This window comes from Mauremys mutica, chromosome 20, assembly GCF_020497125.1.
Source record: "Mauremys mutica isolate MM-2020 ecotype Southern chromosome 20, ASM2049712v1, whole genome shotgun sequence".
In the NCBI taxonomy this organism is placed as follows: domain Eukaryota; kingdom Metazoa; phylum Chordata; order Testudines; family Geoemydidae; genus Mauremys; species Mauremys mutica.
This window is the reverse complement of record NC_059091.1, coordinates 658,403-675,187: the sequence shown is the minus strand read 5'-3', so window position 1 is coordinate 675,187 and position 16,785 is coordinate 658,403. Positions and strand designations below refer to the sequence as shown.

At 70.1% G+C, this 16,785-nt stretch overlaps 1 protein-coding gene across 1 annotated transcript; it reads left to right on the top strand.

The window, feature by feature from the left end:
* The first annotated feature begins 87 nt into the window (after nucleotides 1–87).
* On the top strand, nucleotides 88–16,669 carry LOC123353585 (outer dynein arm-docking complex subunit 3-like). Its single transcript, XM_044994799.1, has 13 exons — nucleotides 88–812; nucleotides 1,194–1,315; nucleotides 3,978–4,055; nucleotides 4,807–4,986; nucleotides 6,268–6,369; nucleotides 6,631–6,756; nucleotides 9,345–9,467; nucleotides 11,372–11,533; nucleotides 12,679–12,839; nucleotides 13,420–13,576; nucleotides 13,943–14,098; nucleotides 14,235–14,319; nucleotides 16,349–16,669. The coding sequence occupies exons 1-13, from the start codon at nucleotides 728–730 to the stop codon at nucleotides 16,474–16,476; spliced, it is 1,665 nt and encodes a 554-aa protein (XP_044850734.1). The 5' UTR covers nucleotides 88–727; the 3' UTR covers nucleotides 16,477–16,669.
* Nucleotides 16,670–16,785: the final 116 nt, after the last annotated feature.

Genomic DNA, 16,785 nt, shown 5'->3' with positions numbered 1-16,785 from the left:
AGAGCCCGGTGACCTTCTTCCCGTCATGCCCCGCCGGACCCGCGCCCTGGCGGCCAATGGGAGGCTTTGTATCAGAGTTGGTTGCCATGGCGAGCTGGGCGGAGGATGTTGAATGGGGAGCAGGGCCTTGGAGGGGCACAGAGGCGGCTGCAGGGGAGCAGGGCGGGACCCGGCGGGGCTTGTGGGGCGGGGAAGCTCGGGGCACTGAGAGGAGTGGAGCCACCCGCTGGGGTGCCCCCACCTGCCCTGGGGTGCCCCCCATCTGCTCCAGGGTGCCCCCCATCTGCCCTGGGGTGCCCCCACCTGCCCTGGGGTGCCCCCATCTGCCCCGGGGTGCCCCCCATCTGCTCCAGGGTGCCCCCACCTACCCTGGGGTGCCCCTCTCCCTGCCTAGGGTGCCCCCACCTACCCTGGGGTGCCCCATCTGCCCTGGGGTGCCCCCACCTACTCTGGGGTGCCCCCATCTGTCCTAGGGTGCCTGCATCTTCTCTAGGGTGCCCCCATCTGTCCTAGGGTGCCCCCTCTCCCTGCCCTGGGTACCCCCATCTGCTCTAGGGTGTCCCCTCTCCCTGCCCAGGGTGCCCCCCATCTGCCCTAGGGTGCTCCCCATCTGCTCTAGGGTGCCCCCCTCCCTGCCCAGGGTGCTCCTCTGACCGCCCTAGCGTGCCTCTGTGCCTCGCCACCCTGCTCTCCAGCACCTCCCTAGTGCCAGGGGGCTGCAATCACCATGCCTGCAACGCTGAGCCCTGCGGGCGTGAAGCCCCCAGTCCACGAGCAGATCTCAGAGCTGCAGAATAAGATACAGCTCCTAGGTACGTAGCTGTTCCGCAGCAGCTTGCACGCACTGGGGGGTGAGGGTGGGGGTGTCTGTCCTGGGGGGGGCAGGGCGGGTGTCAGCATTCAGATGGGGGAGAGGTCCCCACGTGTGACTCTCCATCTGCATCAGTGCTTCCTTCTCAACTCATTGGGTGACCAGACGTCCTGATTTTATAGGGACAGTCCAGATTTTGGGGTCTTTTTCTTATATAGGCTCCTATTACCCCCCACCCCCATCCCGATTGTTCACACCTGCTGTCTGGTCACCCTGCCGGGCCATGCTTAGCTTGGGAGAGCCGCGGGGCTGACGGGCAGTGGCCCGGCTGCCGGGACTTGTTGGTAACTCCCCGCTTGGGGTTGTTTTGCACCCTCGGTAGAGGGCGACCGGAAAGCTTTCTACGAGAACTCCCAGTGGACCATCAAGAAGAACAGGGAGTCCATCCAGTCGCTGCGGCAGGAGAACAAAAAGCTGCACAAGAAGCTGGCAGCCATCCTGGCGGTGAGCAGCCCCCGGGGGTGGCAGGGCGCTCAGAGCCTGCGGCACGACGGCTCCCTTCAGGGGGTGCTTCGCTTGCCCGGGAGCGGGAGAGCAGCAGCCCCCCACTCAGAGGCTTCTTTCAGCTCGTGATGTGGTCCAGTGTTGAGGGATTTGCGTGGGGTTGGGCGGGCGGGAGGTTTAGGAGGGTGTGGCAGAGCGTCATAGGGTGTGCGGGTGCGGAAGACGTAGGGTCGTGCGGGTGTGTGTGTGTGTGCAGGTGGGGAGTATGTGGGGGGTATAAGTGGGGGTGAGGGTCTATGGGGGTGGGTGGGGGTTATTTTGGGGGGATGGGTAGAGGACGTGAGCATGAGGGTCGGTGGGGGTGGGTGGGGATTATTTTGGGGATGTGAGTGTGTGGGGGTTATTTTGAGGGTGTGTGGGATGTGAGGGTCTATGGGGGTGGGATGTATGAGGGTGCAGGGGAGTGTACAGGGATGTGAAGCTGGGGAATATGTGTGAAGGTGGAGGGTGTATCAGGTACTGTATGTTATTAGGTGTATTGCAGCTGTTCCCAGGAGCCCGTTGTGCCAGGCGCTGTACGTTATTTATTAGGTGTATTACAGTATTGACGAGGTGCCTCAGCTGTGGCCCAGGACCCTGTTTGCCAGGCGCTGTACGTTATTTATTAGGTGTATTACAGTATTGATGAGGTGCCCCAGCCATGGCCCAGGATCCCGTTGTGTCAGGCGCTGTATGTTATTTATTAGGTGTATTACAGTATTGATGAGGTGCCCCAGCCATGGCCCAGGACCCCGTTGTGCCAGGCGCTGTACGTTATTTATTAGGTGTATTACAGTATTGATGAGGTGCCCCAGCCATGGCCCAGGACCCCGTTGTGCCAGGCGCTGTACGTTATTTATTAGGTGTATTACAGTATTGATGAGGTGCCCCAGCCATGGCCCAGGACCCCGTTGTGCCAGGCGCTGCATGAACACAGAACAGAGAGACCAGCCCTGCCCCAGAGAGCTCCCTATCTAACTATAAGACAGGAGACGACAGGTGGCGACAGGCAGGCAGGTGGGGCGGCGGAAGCAAACCGACAGCTTTGGTCAGCACGATGGGCCATGGCCTCAGCTCACCTGCCACCTATCTGTTGTCAAGGATTTTCCAGAGCAGCGTTGGTGGCACCCCCCCTCCTCCTTCCCTCGCCCCACCAGGCTGTGGGTGACAAAAGGGGAAACCAAATATCCGCTTCAGCAGGATCTGCCTGAGATCTGCCTCCTGGAGCAAAGTGTTCCACCCGCGAGCTAGCAGCCGGTGAGCTGAGCCCGCTGGCCGGCACCGTCTCGCTGCCCGGCTCTCTGAGCGGCCGTCTCCTGGCGTACTCAGTGCCCTCACGCCAGGGCCAGGGGACGATGGCGATTGTCTAGGCCGAGCTCTGGAGAACGGCGGCCGCAGAACGGCCCTGAGTTAACTCCGGGTAGAGCTAGAAAAAAGAGCCCCCCGCGGCCCCTGGCGAATTGCTCCCATGGGGTTACAAATGTGCTACCTATTTCCAGTCTGTGTCGGGCTAGCTGCAGCTTCCAGCCATTGGCTCTGGCCCGGGGAGCTCCTATGATCCTGTTGCTGTTCCCCACGCAGGCACCTCGAAATCGGGATCCCACCGCCCCTGCACCGGCGCTTTGTGAAACGGCCCCGATGGAGCTCCTGGGGTCTGCGGCTATCAGGCAGGATGGCTAATCCTTTCATCCGTCTCGGCGCTCTTCTCTGAGCCCTCCCCCAGTGACCTAGATAAACTCTCGGGGGCCGGGACTGGCTTTGTGCTCTGTGCCTGTACAGCACCTGGCACAACTGGCTCCTAAACGCTACCGTAATACACCTAATAAACAACATACAGCGCCCGGCACAACCAGCTCCTAAACGCTACCGTAATACACCTAATAAACAACATACAGCGCCCGGCACAACCGGCTCCTAAACACTACCGTAATATACCTAATAAACAACATCCAGCGCCCGGCACAACCGGCTCCTAAACGCTACCGTAATACACCTAATAAACAACATACAGCACCTGGCACAACGGGCTCCTAAACACTACCGTAATACACCTAATAAACAACATACAGCGCCTGGCACAACGGCTCCTAAACGCTACCGTAATACACCTAATAAACAACATACAGCGCCCGGCACAACCGGCTCCTAAACGCTACCGTAATACACCTAATAAACAACATACAGCGTCCGGCACAACCGGCTCCTAAACGCTACCGTAATATACCTAGTAAATAAGATACAGCGCCTGGCACAATGGGTCCTGCGCCATGACTGGGGTGCCTAAACACTGCCGTAATACACCTAATAAATAACATACAGCATTTAGCACAATGGGGTCCTGGCCCATGCCTTGGTTGCCTAGGTGCTACCGTGATACATCTAATATAAAGTCCAGTGCTCAGCACAATGGAGCCCTGGCCCATGATTGTGTTGCCAGGCTGCTACCACGTTGCCACCCACCTTGTCTGCTTGTCACCGGACTGAGGGACAGTGGGGGCGACGTGTCCAGGAATCGGGAGCTCTGTTTTGCAGATCCATGTGCCAGGACTGGAAGAGTCACCTGGGAGGGGTGACGTTGCCCGAGGAGCTCTGAGGGTGACGGCCACTGTCTCTTTGTCTGCAGGGAGATGCACAAATCATCAAAGAGGTGTTCCGGGACCGGGCTGCCGAAAAGGCCTCGCTGAAAAATAAAAGTGGAGAGGTATGTGGGTGCTTTATGCCGTCCTTCGTGCCAGGCTGCCAGCCCAGCTGGTCAAGGCTATGGATGAGCAGTCACCTGGCCCACGTTTCTAGGAGGGAAAAAGAGAGAAATTGGGCATCAGCAGAGGAGTGCAGGGCTGGGATGGCAGGGGGCTGTGGGTCAGGAGTGAGGGGGGCTGGCAGAGCTGTGGGGGCAGGGCTGGGATAGCAGGGGGCTGTGGGTGGGATCGAGGGGCACTGGCAGAGCTGGGGGGCAGGGCTGGGATAGCAGGGGGCTGCGGGTCGGGATTGAGGGGGGCTGGCAGAGCTGGGGGGCAGGGCTGGGATAGTAGGGGGCTGCGGGTCGGGATTGAGGGGCACTGGCAGAGCTGGGGGGCAGGGCTGGGATAGCAGGGGGCTGCGGGTCGGGAGTGAGGGGCACTGGCAGAGCTGGGGGGCAGGGCTGGGCTAGCAGGGGGCTGTTGGTCGGGATTGAGGGGCACTGGCAGAGCTGGGGGGCAGGGCTGGGATAGCAGGGGGCTGTGGGTCGGGATTGAGGGGCATTGGCAGAGCTGGGGGGCAGGGCTGGGCTAGCAGGGGGCTGCGGGTCGGGAGTGAGGGGCACTGGCAGAGCTGGGGGGCAGGGCTGGGCTAGCAGGGGGCTATGGGTGGGAAGCTCTGAGCCCAGTTGAGGGCGACGGATTGGTAGGGTGATTTCAGCGGGAGCTGAGAACACCCCGCCCTGTACGATTTGCCCTTTCCCTCCTCCCGAGGGCGCCATCGAGGTCATCAACCACCGGCTCTGCGAGAAGATCAACCGGCTCAACGACCTGAAGCACCAGGTGGAGGTGAGGAAGCGGCGGCTGGAGGAGCTGCAGCTGCAGTACGACTCCAAGGTGCAGGAGGCCCGGGGCTCCCAGGCGGTGGAGGAAGGGGATGCGGAGGCAGCCAAGGTGAGAGGGGGGGTTCGGGTGGGGGCTGGGGGGGCTCACACCGACCCCAGCACGGCACTCACCCTCTCAGCACCCAGCGCTTTAGCTGGAGGGGGAGTTTCGTGTCTGGGCTGAATGTGATTTATTAGGTGTATTACGATAGTGCCCAGGATCCCCCTGTGCCAGGCGCTGTGCACTAATAGTAGGTGTATTACGGGATCTCTGGCCTGGCTCATGCTCAGAGTGTGGGGGCAAGGAGGGCGGGGAGGCTCGGGAACCAGCTGCTGCCCCATTGGGTGCGGGAGGCGGATCAGCCCGGGGAAGTCGCAAACCATTGGCCACTTTGTTGGCTGGGCACCGCCCATCCTGCTGGCCGCTAACCTCTCACTGTGTCCTTGGGCTCCCCTTGTCTCCCCCCCCGCCCATTTCTCTCGTGTGATACCGGGGGCAGCGTGGCCTAGTGGTTAGGCAGCTCTCCTGTCTGAGCCTGGCGGCTGCAGCAAACTCCTAAACCTGTGACACAGACCAGCCACTGGAGGGAGACAGAGCCCCTCGCTGCTCCCATGGGCCCGCCCCAGTTCTCAGGGTCAGAATCTCTGGCCCTGTTTCACGGGTGGGGAAACTGAGGCACGGAGCGGGGCTGTGGCTGAGCTGGGACTAGAACCCTGGTCTCTGGAATCCCGGACCAGAGCCTCCTTCCCATGAGCCTCTGGGAGGGACAAGAGAAGCCACCCCCCCGCCCCCCATGCAAGCACGAGACATTTGCTGCCGGGAGTCGGCACGGGCAGCAGGGAGGGGGCATAACCTGCCCCTCCTGCAGTGCTGAGAGCTGCCCGCCCTGCCCCAGGTTGCCTGGAGTCTGGCGAGATCACGGCTTCTCCGTTTGCTAAAGAAACGGCAGATGCGGCTGTTTCTAAAACACAGGGTGGGTGGGGGGTATTTGGGGATCAAAGCGGCCCTGGCGCCCGGGGTTGCCCTGCAGCAGGCCAAGAGGGCGTGACGGGAGGGTGCCCTGGGCTCCGGGATGGGCACCGGCTCCTCCCAGCCGGCTGGCCCTGCAGCCTGCCGGGGCCGTAAGAGCCGGGGTCGTTTGCAGCACCGCCGCTCCCGGCATGCCCCAGTCCGAGGGTTCGGTTCAACCCGCTCTGGGGGCAAGGGGTCCCTCAGCCGCCTGGGGAGGGCAAGGGGGGGCTCCCCGCAGCCTGATCCAAAGCCGGGGAGCCCCTGGGCCTGGCTCCCGCGGGGATCGGTGCCCCGCTGTGTGCGGGCGGCTCATTCAGCGCCGTTCGTCTCCCCGCCCAGACCCTGCGCCGGCTGGAGAACCGGCTGGAGAAAGCCCGGCTGAAGGTGGAGGAGGCAGAGCATGTCACCGGCCTGTACCGCCAGCTCAAAGCTCACATGCAGGTGGGGGCCGCCGGGCATGGGCTAGACAGAGAAATCCCCCCCCATCCCCTGAGCTTCTGGGGTCAGGGCCTGCTCCCCCCACACACCTCCAGCTTGTGGATCCGGAGCGGTGGGATCCCAGCCGAGCCCCTCCCCCCCCCCGGGGACCCGCAGGGTTGGGTCCAGGTGCCCAGGGGTTGGCTGCAATCCAAGCATGTCCCTGCCCTCGGGAGCACAGTGGGGGGGGGCGCGGGGGGAGCTGACACTGTCTCCCCCCCCCAGGAGGAGAGCTTGACAGCCCAGACCCAGCTGGATGCGCTGGAAGCTGAGATCCTGCGACTGCACCATGAGCTCCATGGCCTGCAAGCGATGAACACGGAGGCACAGGCCACGCGGGATGCTGCCAGGGTATGGGCAGGGGACGGGGGGCACCAGGGTGTGGGCGGGGAGCTGCCAGGAGATGGACCATTGGGGGGCCGTCAGGGCTTGGGGGAAACGCAGGGATGGGGGCCACCAGGGCAGATGAGACCCCTGGGGCATCGAGATGGGGATTCCTCCATCCTGCAGCAGGTCAGGCCACTGGGTCATTCTAGCCCAGTACCCAGGTCAGACCCATGGGCCTATCGCACCTGGTACCCACACACCCACTACGTCCCAGCTCAGACCCGGGCGCCCGTCCCGCCCGGCACCCACCCGCTCCGTCCCAGCTCGGACCCGGGCTCCCGTCCCGCCCGGCACCCACCCGCTCCGTCCCAGCTTAGACCCGGGGGCCCCTCCCGGCCGGCACCCACCCGCTCTGTCCCAGCTCGGACCCCGGCGCCCGTCCCGCCCGGCACCCACCCGCTCCGTCCCAGCTCGGACCCGGGCGCCCGTCCCGCCCGGCACCCACCCGCTCCGTCCCAGCTCAGACCCGGGCGCCCGTCCCGCCCGGCACCCACCCGCTCCGTCCCAGCTTAGACCCGGGGGCCCGTCCCGCCCGGCACCCACCCGCTCCGTCCCAGCTTAGACCCGGGGGCCCCTCCCGGCCGGCACCCACCCGCTCTGTCCCAGCTCGGACCCCGGCGCCCGTCCCGCCCGGCACCCACCCGCTCCGTCCCAGCTCAGACCCGGGCGCCCGTCCCGCCCGGCACCCACCCGCTCCGTCCCAGCTCAGACCCGGGGGCCCCTCCCGGCCGGCACCCACCCGCTCCGTCCCAGCTCAGACCCGGGGGCCCCTCTTGGCCGGCACCCACCCGCTCCGTCCCTGCTCAGACCCGGCGCCCGTCCCGCCCGGTACCCACCCGCTCCGTCCCAGCTCAGACCCGGGGGCCCGTTCCGCCCGGTACCCACCCGCTCCGTCCCAGCTCAGACCCGGGGGCCCGTTCCGCCCGGTACCCACCCGCTCCGTCCCAGCTCGGACCCGGGGGCCCGTCCCGCCCGGTACCCACCCGCTCCGTCCCCGCTCAGACCCAGGGGCCCCTCCCGGCCGGCACCCCCCCGCTCCGTCCCAGCTCAGACCCAGGGGCCCGTCCCGCCCGGTACCCACCCGCTCCGTCCCAGCTCGGACCTGGGGGCCTGTCCCGCCCGGCACCCACCCGCTCCGTCCCAGCTCGGACCCGGGGGCCCGTCCCGCCCGGCACCCACCCGCTCCGTCCCAGCTCGGACCCGGGCGCCCGTCCCGCCCGGGACCCACCCGCTCCGTCCCAGCTCAGACGCAGGGTTCCGTCCCGCCCGGTACCCACCCGCTCCGTCCCCGCTCAGACCCCGGCGCCCGTCCCGCCCGGCACCCACCCGCTCCGTCCCCGCTCAGACCCAGGGGCCCGTCCCGCCCGGCACCCACCCGCTCCGTCCCAGCTCGGACCCGGGCGCCCGTCCCGCCCGGCACCCACCCGCTCCGTCCCAGCTCGGACCCGGGGGCCCGTCCCGCCCGGTACCCACCCGCTCCGTCCCAGCTCAGACCCAGGGGCCCGTCCCGCCCGGTACCCACCCGCTCCGTCCCAGCTTGGACCCGGGCGCCCGTCCCGCCCGGCACCCACCCGCTCCGTCCCAGCTCAGACCCGGGGGCCCGTCCCGCCCAGCACCCACCCGCTCCGTCCCCGCTCAGACCCAGGGGCCCGTCCCGCCCGGCACCCACCCGCTCCGTCCCCGCTCAGACCCAGGGGCCCGTCCCGCCCGGCACCCACCCGCTCCGTCCCAGCTCGGACCCGGGCGCCCGTCCCGGCCGGCACCCACCCGCTCCGTCCCCGCTCAGACCCAGGGGCCCGTCCCGGCCGGCACCCACCCGCTCCGTCCCAGCTCGGACCCGGGGGCCCGTCCCGCCCGGCACCCACCCGCTCCGTCCCAGCTCGGACCCGGGCGCCCGTCCCGCCCGGCACCCACCCGCTCCGTCCCAGCTCGGACCCGGGCGCCCGTCCCGCCCGGCACCCACCCGCTCCGTCCCCGCTCGGACCCGGGGGCCCGTCCCGCCCGGCACCCACCCGCTCCGTCCCCGCTCAGACCCGGGCGCCCGTCCCGCCCGGCACCCACCCGCTCCGTCCCAGCTCAGACCCGGGGGCCCGTCCCGCCCGGCACCCACCCGCTCCGTCCCAGCTCAGACCCGGGGGCCCGTCCCGCCCGGCACCCCCCCGCTCCGTCCCCGCTCGGACCCGGGCGCCCGTCCCGCCCGGGACCCACCCGCTCCGTCCCCGCTCAGACCCGGGGGCCCGTCCCGCCCGGTACCCACCCGCTCCGTCCCCGCTCAGACCCGGGCACCCGTCCCGCCCGGCACCCTCGCGCTCCGTCCCCGCTCAGACCCGGGGGCCCGTCCCGCCCGGCACCCACCCGCTCCGTCCCCACTCGGACCCAGGGGTCCGTCCCGCCCGGTACCCACCCGCTCCGTCCCAGCTCAGACCCAGGCGCCCGTCCCGCCCGGTACCCACCTGTGGCCTTGTGACCAGCAGCGTGTGCTGTACTGATCTTTGCCCTGCACCCCGGCTTTTCCCTGGGGGCTGACCCAGCGTTAACTGCCCCCCGTCCAGGAGCAGCTCCAGCTCCAAGAAGAGAGCATCTACCAGGACAGGTACATGCGGGAGCTGAAGCTGACGGAGCTGAAGAAGCAGGCAGAGGAGAGGAGGGCACAGAATGAGCGGGCGGAGAGACGGGTAAGGCTGGGGGGGTACATGGCACCCACCCAGGACAGCAGTAGCTCCCCAGCAGAGCAACCCCAGCTCATAACTGTTACCCCCACTTGCCTCCCCGAGCTGGGAGAGAACCCAGGTGTCCTGGCTCCCAGCCCCCTGCTCTGGCCACTAGCCCCCACTCCGCTCCCACCATAGCGGTGCATCATGCCAGCCCCCCCTCCCCGTGTGTCTGCTCAGCTGCAGGTAGGGGGGGATGGGGGGAGACACCTTCTGCCTTGGATCCGGGGCCACCCACAGGGGTTCACGTGAGACCATCCAGGCCTGTCCCACGAATGGCGCCGCAGTCGGCAATCCGGGCTTCCACTCACCGCGGTCAGCATCCCCCCTGCACGGCCAGCAGGGGGGGCGCGGTCAGCATCCCCCCCCCGCACGGCCGGCAGGGGACAGGGGGGGCAGGTCAGCATCCCCCCCGCACGGCCGGCAGGGGGCAGGCGGGGCAGGTCAGCATCCCCCCTGCACGGCCGGCAGGGGACAGGGGGGGCAGGTCAGCATCCCCCCCGCACGGCCGGCAGGGGACAGGGGGGGCAGGTCAGCATCCCCGCACGGCCAGCATCCCCCCCCCCCCCCGCACGGCCGGCCGGGGGCGGGGGGGCGCGGTCAGCATCCCCCCCGCACGGCCGGCAGGGGGCGGGGGGGCGCGGTCAGCATCCCCCCCGCACGGCCGGCAGGGGGCAGGGGGGGCAGGTCAGTATCCCCCCCGCACGGCCAGTAGGGGGCAGGGGGGCGCGGTCAGCATCCCCCCCGCACGGCCGACAGGGGGCAGGGGGGGCAGGTCAGCATCCCCCCCGCACGGCCACTAGGGCGCAGGGGGGGGCGCGGTCAGCATCCCCCCCCCGCACGGCCAGCAGGGGGCAGGGGGGGCGCGGTCAGCATCCCCCCCCCCGCACGGCCAGCAGGGGGCAGGGGGGGCGCGGTCAGCATCCCCCCGCACGGCCAGCAGGGGGCAGGGGGAGCTCGGTCAGCAGCCCCCCCGGACGACCGGCAGGGGGCAGGGGGGGCGTGGTCAGCATCACCCCCTGCACGGCCGGCAGGGGGCAGGGGGGGCGCGGTCAGCATCCCCCCCGCACGGCCAGCAGGGGGCGGGGGGGGGCGCGGTCAGCATCCCCCCCGCACGGCCCGGAGGGGGCCGGGGGGGCGCGGTCAGCTTCCCCCCCCCGCACGGGCAGCAGGGGGCCGGGGGGGCGCGGTCAGCATCCCCCCCGCACGGCCGGCAGGGGGCAGGGGGGGCGCGGTCAGCATCCCCCCCGCACGGCCAGCAGGGGGCAGGGGGGGCGCGGTCAGCATCCCCCCCGCACGGCCGGCAGGGGGCAGGGGGGGCACGGTCAGCATCCCCCCCCGCACGGCGAGCAGGGGGCGGGGGGGGCGCGGTCAGCATCCCGCCCGCACGGGCAGCAGGGGGCGGGGGGAGCGCGGTCAGCATCCCCCCCGCATGGCCAGGAGGGGGCAGGGGGGGCGCGGTCAGCATCCCCCCAGCACGGCCGGCAGGGGGCAGGGGGGGCCCGGTCAGCATCCCCCCCGCACGGCCAGCAGGGGGCAGGGGGGGCGCGGTCAGCATCCCCCCCGCACGGCCGGCAGGGGGCAGGGGGGGCACGGTCAGCATCCCCCCCCCGCACGGCTAGCAGGGGGCGGCGCGGTCAGCATCCCGCCCGCACGGGCAGCAGGGGGCAGGGGGGGCGCGGTCAGCATCCCCCCCACATGGCCGGCAGGGGGGCGCGGTCAGCATCCCCCCCGCACGGCCAGCAGGGGACAGGGTGTCAGCCAAGCCGCTGCAGCCCGGGGCGGGATTTGAACCCAGGCCCTGGTGAGGGCCGCGACCTGGCCCGGGCCTGCCTGCGGGGGGCTCTGAGCGCCGCGTCTCTCCCCAGGCCCTGCGGGAGCGCCTGCCCCTGCAGACGGAGGAGCTGCTGAGCGACGCCCAGCGCAGCAAGGGCACCGGCCCCCGCGCCAAGCAGCTGCTGGGCACGGCGGCGGCGGTGGAGGAGACCTTCGAGAAGATCAGAGTGGCCACCGGCGTCACCAACTCCAGGGTGAGAGGCTGAGGAGGGCTCTGCCCCCGTCAGCGCCCCCCTGGTCCCCGGCACTGCCCAGCCGAAACCACCGCAGGCTCTAACCGCTAGGACCCGCTCCCCTCCCAGAGTCCTGGCTCCTAGCCCCCTGCTCTAACCATTGGACGCCACTACCTCCCCGAGCCATGAACAGAACCCAGGAGTCCTGGCTCTAAACCCCCCCCCCCCGGCATAGGCCTTGGTCCCGATCCGGGGTAGCGAGGGGGGGCCCTCTGGCCAGTCTCATTACCTCCTCCAGCCTGTGCCCCCACGAGCCAAATGACCTGCCCGCCAGTCACGCGCCAGCTCCCCCTGGCAGCGGGGGGGGGGCACTCAGAAATCGCCCCCCAACCCAGGAGGCTTTGACCTGGGGCCTGTGGCCAGCGGGGCCCCACCCCCCAGCTCCCTGTCTCCGGGGAGGAGGGGCAGTGCCACCTCCCAAGGTCCTTGGGGAGCCGGGCGGTGCCAGCAGGCAGGTCTCCTTCACGCCCGGCCCACGCCGCTCACCCGGAGCCGCTGCCATGGCGACGGCGGGCTGACAGCCAAGCTCTCTCGGGGGCCAGAGCCGGAGCGGGACGAGCCGCGGGCGCCGGCCCCCTGCCGGGGACAGCGAGCAGTCGGGTGGCCATGGGTGCCAGGCCCCTGGCTGTCCCTGCCAGCCGGGCACCGAAGTGCCCTTGTCTCGCCCTACACACTGATTCTCTTTGGGGGTGGGACAGCACAGCCCTCCCACTCTCGCTCTAGCCACTAGATCCCACTCCCCTCGCAGAGCTGGGGAGAGAACCCAGGAGTCCTAGCTCCCAGCCCCTCTCTGCTCTAACCACCAGACCCCACTCCCCTCCCAGACCTAGGGAGAGAACCCAGGAGTCCTGGCTCCCAGCCCCTCCCTGCTCTACCCACTAGACGTCACTCCCCTCCCAGAGCTGGGGAGAGAACCCAGGAGTCCTGGCTCCCAGCCCCTCCCTGCTCTAACCACCAGACCCCACTCCCTTCCCAGAGCTGGGGAGAGAACCCAGGAGTCCTGCCTCCCAGGCCCCCTCCCACCCTCCCCAGAGATGGCTGTGTTTTGGAAGGGGCCTGGCCGTGGCCCTGGGGGGCTCTAACACCCCCCTACCCCCCCCCGGCAGGATGTGGTGAGACGGTTCCTGGCCCAAGGAGACACTTTCCAGCAGCTGGAGCAGCTGACGACGCAGAACGAGGAGACCCTGGTGCGGCTGCGGGAGGAGGAGGAGGCGCTGCAGGCCGAGCTGCAGGGCCTCACCTACTCGGGGGAGGCCCGGGTGACGGGGTGAGCTGCCAACCCCCCCCCCACCGCGCTGGTGTGTAGAGGCAGGAGTCCCCCCCCCCCAGCCCTTCAGTACGTGGGGGGAAGGGCTCTTTGGGAGTCAGTTCTCAGCTGCCAGAGGGGAGTGGGGGCCAGTGGTTAGAGTGGGGTTGGGGGGCTGGGAGCCGGACTCCTGGCTTCTGTCCCCAGCTCTGGGAGGGAAGTGGGGGCCAGTGGTTAGAGTGGGGGGGCTGGGTGGCAGGACTCCTGGGTTCCGTCCCCTGCTCTGGGAGGGGAGTGGGGGCCAGTGGTTAGAGTGGGGGGGGCTGGGTGGCAGGACTCCTGGGTTCCGTCCCCTGCTCTGGGAGGGGAGTGGGGGCCAGTGGTTAGAGTGGGGGGGGCTGGGTGGCAGGACTCCTGGGTTCCGTCCCCTGCTCTGGGAGGGGAGTGGGGGCCAGTGGTTAGAGTGGGGGGGGAGGCTGGGAGCAAGAGCTCTCCCTGTGTTCGCCGGAGCTAAGGGCAGGAGCTCTCTGGCCCGGCCCGGCCCTGCCCTGCCCTGCCCCGGGGTAGGCAGTACCCACGGCCCTGATGCCCCCCTGCCCAGGGCCCAGCGCCTGCTGGAGGAGCTGCGAGCTCACCTGCGCCAGGAGGAGACGCAGCGCGACGTGGCCAAGCGGCAGCTGGACAAGGTGACGCGGGTGCTGCTGGTGGCGAAGGCGGGCGTGGAGCACCTGGCCAGCAAGGTGCAGCACATCCAGCTGGTGAGTGAGCAGGAGGGCAGCCCCCTGGCACAGCGCCGCCCCCTGGCACAGCGCCGCCCCTGGCACAGCGCCCCCTGCAGGCGGCCGGGGCCAGGCCGGGCTGCGGGAGGAAGGGGCTGGCGGATACAGACCGACCCTGCGCTGCCTGGTATCGCCACCAGGGGGCCCCTTGACCACGCCCTGGGCTAAACGCAGGGGAGGGGGTTGGTGAGTCGCAAGCCGCCATGAGCACTGCTGGGATTGGGGAGCAGGACTCCTGGGTCCTATCCCCAGCTCTGCCACTGCCATAGCCTCTGACCTTGGGCTAGTCCCTGCCTGCACTCGTGCCTCAGTTTCCCCGTGCGGTGGGCCCTGTTGTCCCCCCAGGAGAGCGGGCGCTTTGCTGGGGCCCCGCCGGACAAGGCCGCCGGCGACTACGTGCTGGAGCTGCTGGCGGAGACGGAGGAGAAGCTGCTCAAGGTGCAGGCCGAGCTGAGCGACCAGGACCAGAGGGAGCTGCTGCAGAAAATCGCCGAGGAGGAGGTGGGCTCGGGACAGGGCTCCCCTCCCCCCCCCCGCCAGCCCCACCTCGCTGGAGCTGCCCCCGGGCCCATCCAGCCCCCCCCCCCGGGCTGGGCCAGGCGCCCCCCGGCCGCACTCACGCTGCCCTCTCCTGCAGTTCCACGCGAACCTGGAGGGGCGTCTGCCCAGTGCCAACGTCCGGGTGAAGCTGCCCCTCGCCCAGAAGCAGGACATGTACTACGGTGAGTGGGGGGCGGGGGCGGGTCAGTTCCGGGTTGGAGGAGGCAAAGGTGCACCTGGGCTGGGGGGTGAGGTGGGGTGGGGGGCTGGGAGTGGGGCTGGGGGGAGAGGTGGGGTGGCTCTGTGGGGGTGAGGGGAGCTGGCAGGGTGGGGGTGAGGTGGAGTGGGGGGCTGGGGGAGAGGTGGGGTGGCTATGTGGGGGTGAGGGGAGCATGAAGGGTGGGGGGATAGGAGTAGTGGGGGGCTGGGGGAGAGGTGGGGTGGCTCTGTGGGGGTGAGGGGAGCTGGCAGGGTGGGGGGCTGGGAGTGGGGCTGGGGGGAGAGGTGGGGTGGCTCTGTGGGGGTGAGGGGAGCTGGCAGGGTGGGTGTCTGGGAGTGGGGCTGGGGGGCGAGGTGGGGTGGCTCTGTGGGGGTGAGGGGAGCTGGCAGGGTGGGGGGCTGGGAGTGGCTCTTGGCGGAGAGGTGGGGAGGCTATGTGGGGGTGAGGGGAGCTGGCAGGGTGGGGGGTGAGGTGGCGTGGGGGCTGGGGGAGAGGTGGGGTGGCTCTGTGGGGGTGAGGGGAGCTGGCAGGGTGGGGGGCTGGGAGTGGGGCTGGGGGGAGAGGTGGGGTGGCTCTGTGGGGGTGAGGGGAGCTGGCAGGGTGGGGGGTGAGGTGGAGTGGGGGGCTGGGGGAGAGGTCGGGTGGCTCTGTGGGGGTGAGGGGAGCTGGCAGGGTGGGGGGCTGGGAGTGGGGCTGGGGGGCGAGGTGGGGTGGCTCTGTGGGGGTGAGGGGAGCAGGCAGGGTCGGGGGCTCGGACTGGCGCAGGGGGGAGAGGAGGGGTCGCACAGAGCGCGTGAGGGGAGCTGGCAGGGTGGGGGGGTAGGAGGAGTGGGGGGCGGCGGGAGAGGTGGGGAGCAACTGTGTGGGTGAGGGGAGCTGGCAGGGGGGGGGGATGGGAGTGGGGCTGGGGGGCGAGGTGGGGTGGCTCTGTGGGGGTGAGGGGAGCTGGCAGGGTGGGGGGCTGGGAGTGGGGCTGGGGGGCGAGGTGGGGTGGCTCTGTGGGGGTGAGGGGTGCGGGGCTGGGGGGCGAGGTGGGGTGGCTCTGGGGGTGAGGGGGGCGGGGTTGGGGGGAGAGGTGGAGTGGGGGGCTGGGGGCGAGGTGGGGTGGCTCTGTGGGGGTGAGGGGAGCAGGCAGGGTGGGGGGGTTGGTGTGGGGCTGGGGGGAGAGGTGGGGTGGCTCTGTGGGGGTGAGGAGAGCTGGCAGGGTGGGGGGCTGGGAGTGGGGCTGGGGGGAGAGGTGGGGTGGCTCTGTGGGGGTGAGGGGAGCTGGCAGGGTGGGGGGTGAGGTGGAGTGGGGGGCTGGGGGAGAGGTGGGGTGGCTCTGTGGGGGTGAGGGGAGCTGGCAGGGTGGGGGGCTGGGAGTGGGGCTGGGGGGAGAGGTGGGGTGGCTCTGTGGGGGTGAGGGGAGCTGGCAGGGTGGGGGGTGAGGTGGCGTGGGGGCTGGGGGAGAGGTGGGGTGGCTCTGTGGGGGTGAGGGGAGCTGGCACGGTGGGGGGTGAGGTGGAGTGGGGGGCTGGGGGCGAGGTGGGGTGGCTCTGTGGGGGTGAGGAGAGCTGGCAGGGTGGGGGGCTGGGAGTGGGCTGGGGGGCGAGGTGGGGTGGCTCTGTGGGGGTGAGGGGAGCTGGCAGGGTGGGGGGCTGGGAGTGGGCTGGGGGGCGAGGTGGGGTGGCTCTGTGGGGGTGAGGGGAGCTGGCAGGGTGGGGGGTGAGGTGGAGTGGGGGGCTGGGGGAGAGGTGGGGTGGCTCTGTGGGGGTGAGGGGGGCGAGGTGGAGTGGGGGGCTGGGGGGCGAGGTGGGGTGGCTCTGTGGGGGTGAGGGGAGCTGGCAGGGTGGGGGGCTGGGAGTGGGGCTGGGGGGCGAGGTGGGGTGGCTCTGTGGGGGTGAGGGGGGCGGGGATGGGGGGGCGAGGCCGGCTGGCAGTGCCAGGCGGGTGGGGGGGGCGCAGCATCGCTCTGCCCCCCGCCAGCCCGCGCCCCCCGTCTCTGCCCCCAGACGAGGACGCCAGCGGCGACGAGGGCGACGTGGTGACTCGGGCCGCGCTCAAGCGCCAGTCCCAGCAGCTCATTGAAGCCAAGACCAAGCGCCGCGGCCGCCCCAGGAAGAAGGAGGGGAAGCCGTAGCCGTAGCCGTAGCCGTAGCCGTAGCCGTAGCCGTAGCCGTAGCCGCCAGGCCGGGGGGCGCCCTGGGGGGCTCGCGGGTTAAAGCCCAGCCGGCTCCAGCCCAGGGCCCTCCCCTCGGAGCCGTGCCCCCTACAGCGCCCCGATCCCAGCAACCCCCCACGCGGCCGCTCTAGCCCCTCTGTGGGGCGGGGGCCCAGGGTTAGTGGGGTGGCAGCCCCCGCCCCACAGAGCTCCTGCCCCTCGGCTGGGGGGGGCAGTGTGAAGGTCAGGGCTCCCCGTGGCCTAGCCAGGGGCCCGAGCCGGTCGTGG

Coding starts and splice junctions, on each gene's coding strand:
- LOC123353585 (XM_044994799.1), top strand. CDS start 728: ATGCCTGCAACGCTGAGCCCTGCGGGCGTGAAGCCCCCAGTCCACGAG. Junction 9,468..11,371: donor ATGAGCGGGCGGAGAGACGG/GTAAGGCTGGGG, acceptor GTCTCTCCCCAG/GCCCTGCGGGAGCGCCTGCC. Junction 13,577..13,942: donor AGGTGCAGCACATCCAGCTG/GTGAGTGAGCAG, acceptor TTGTCCCCCCAG/GAGAGCGGGCGCTTTGCTGG.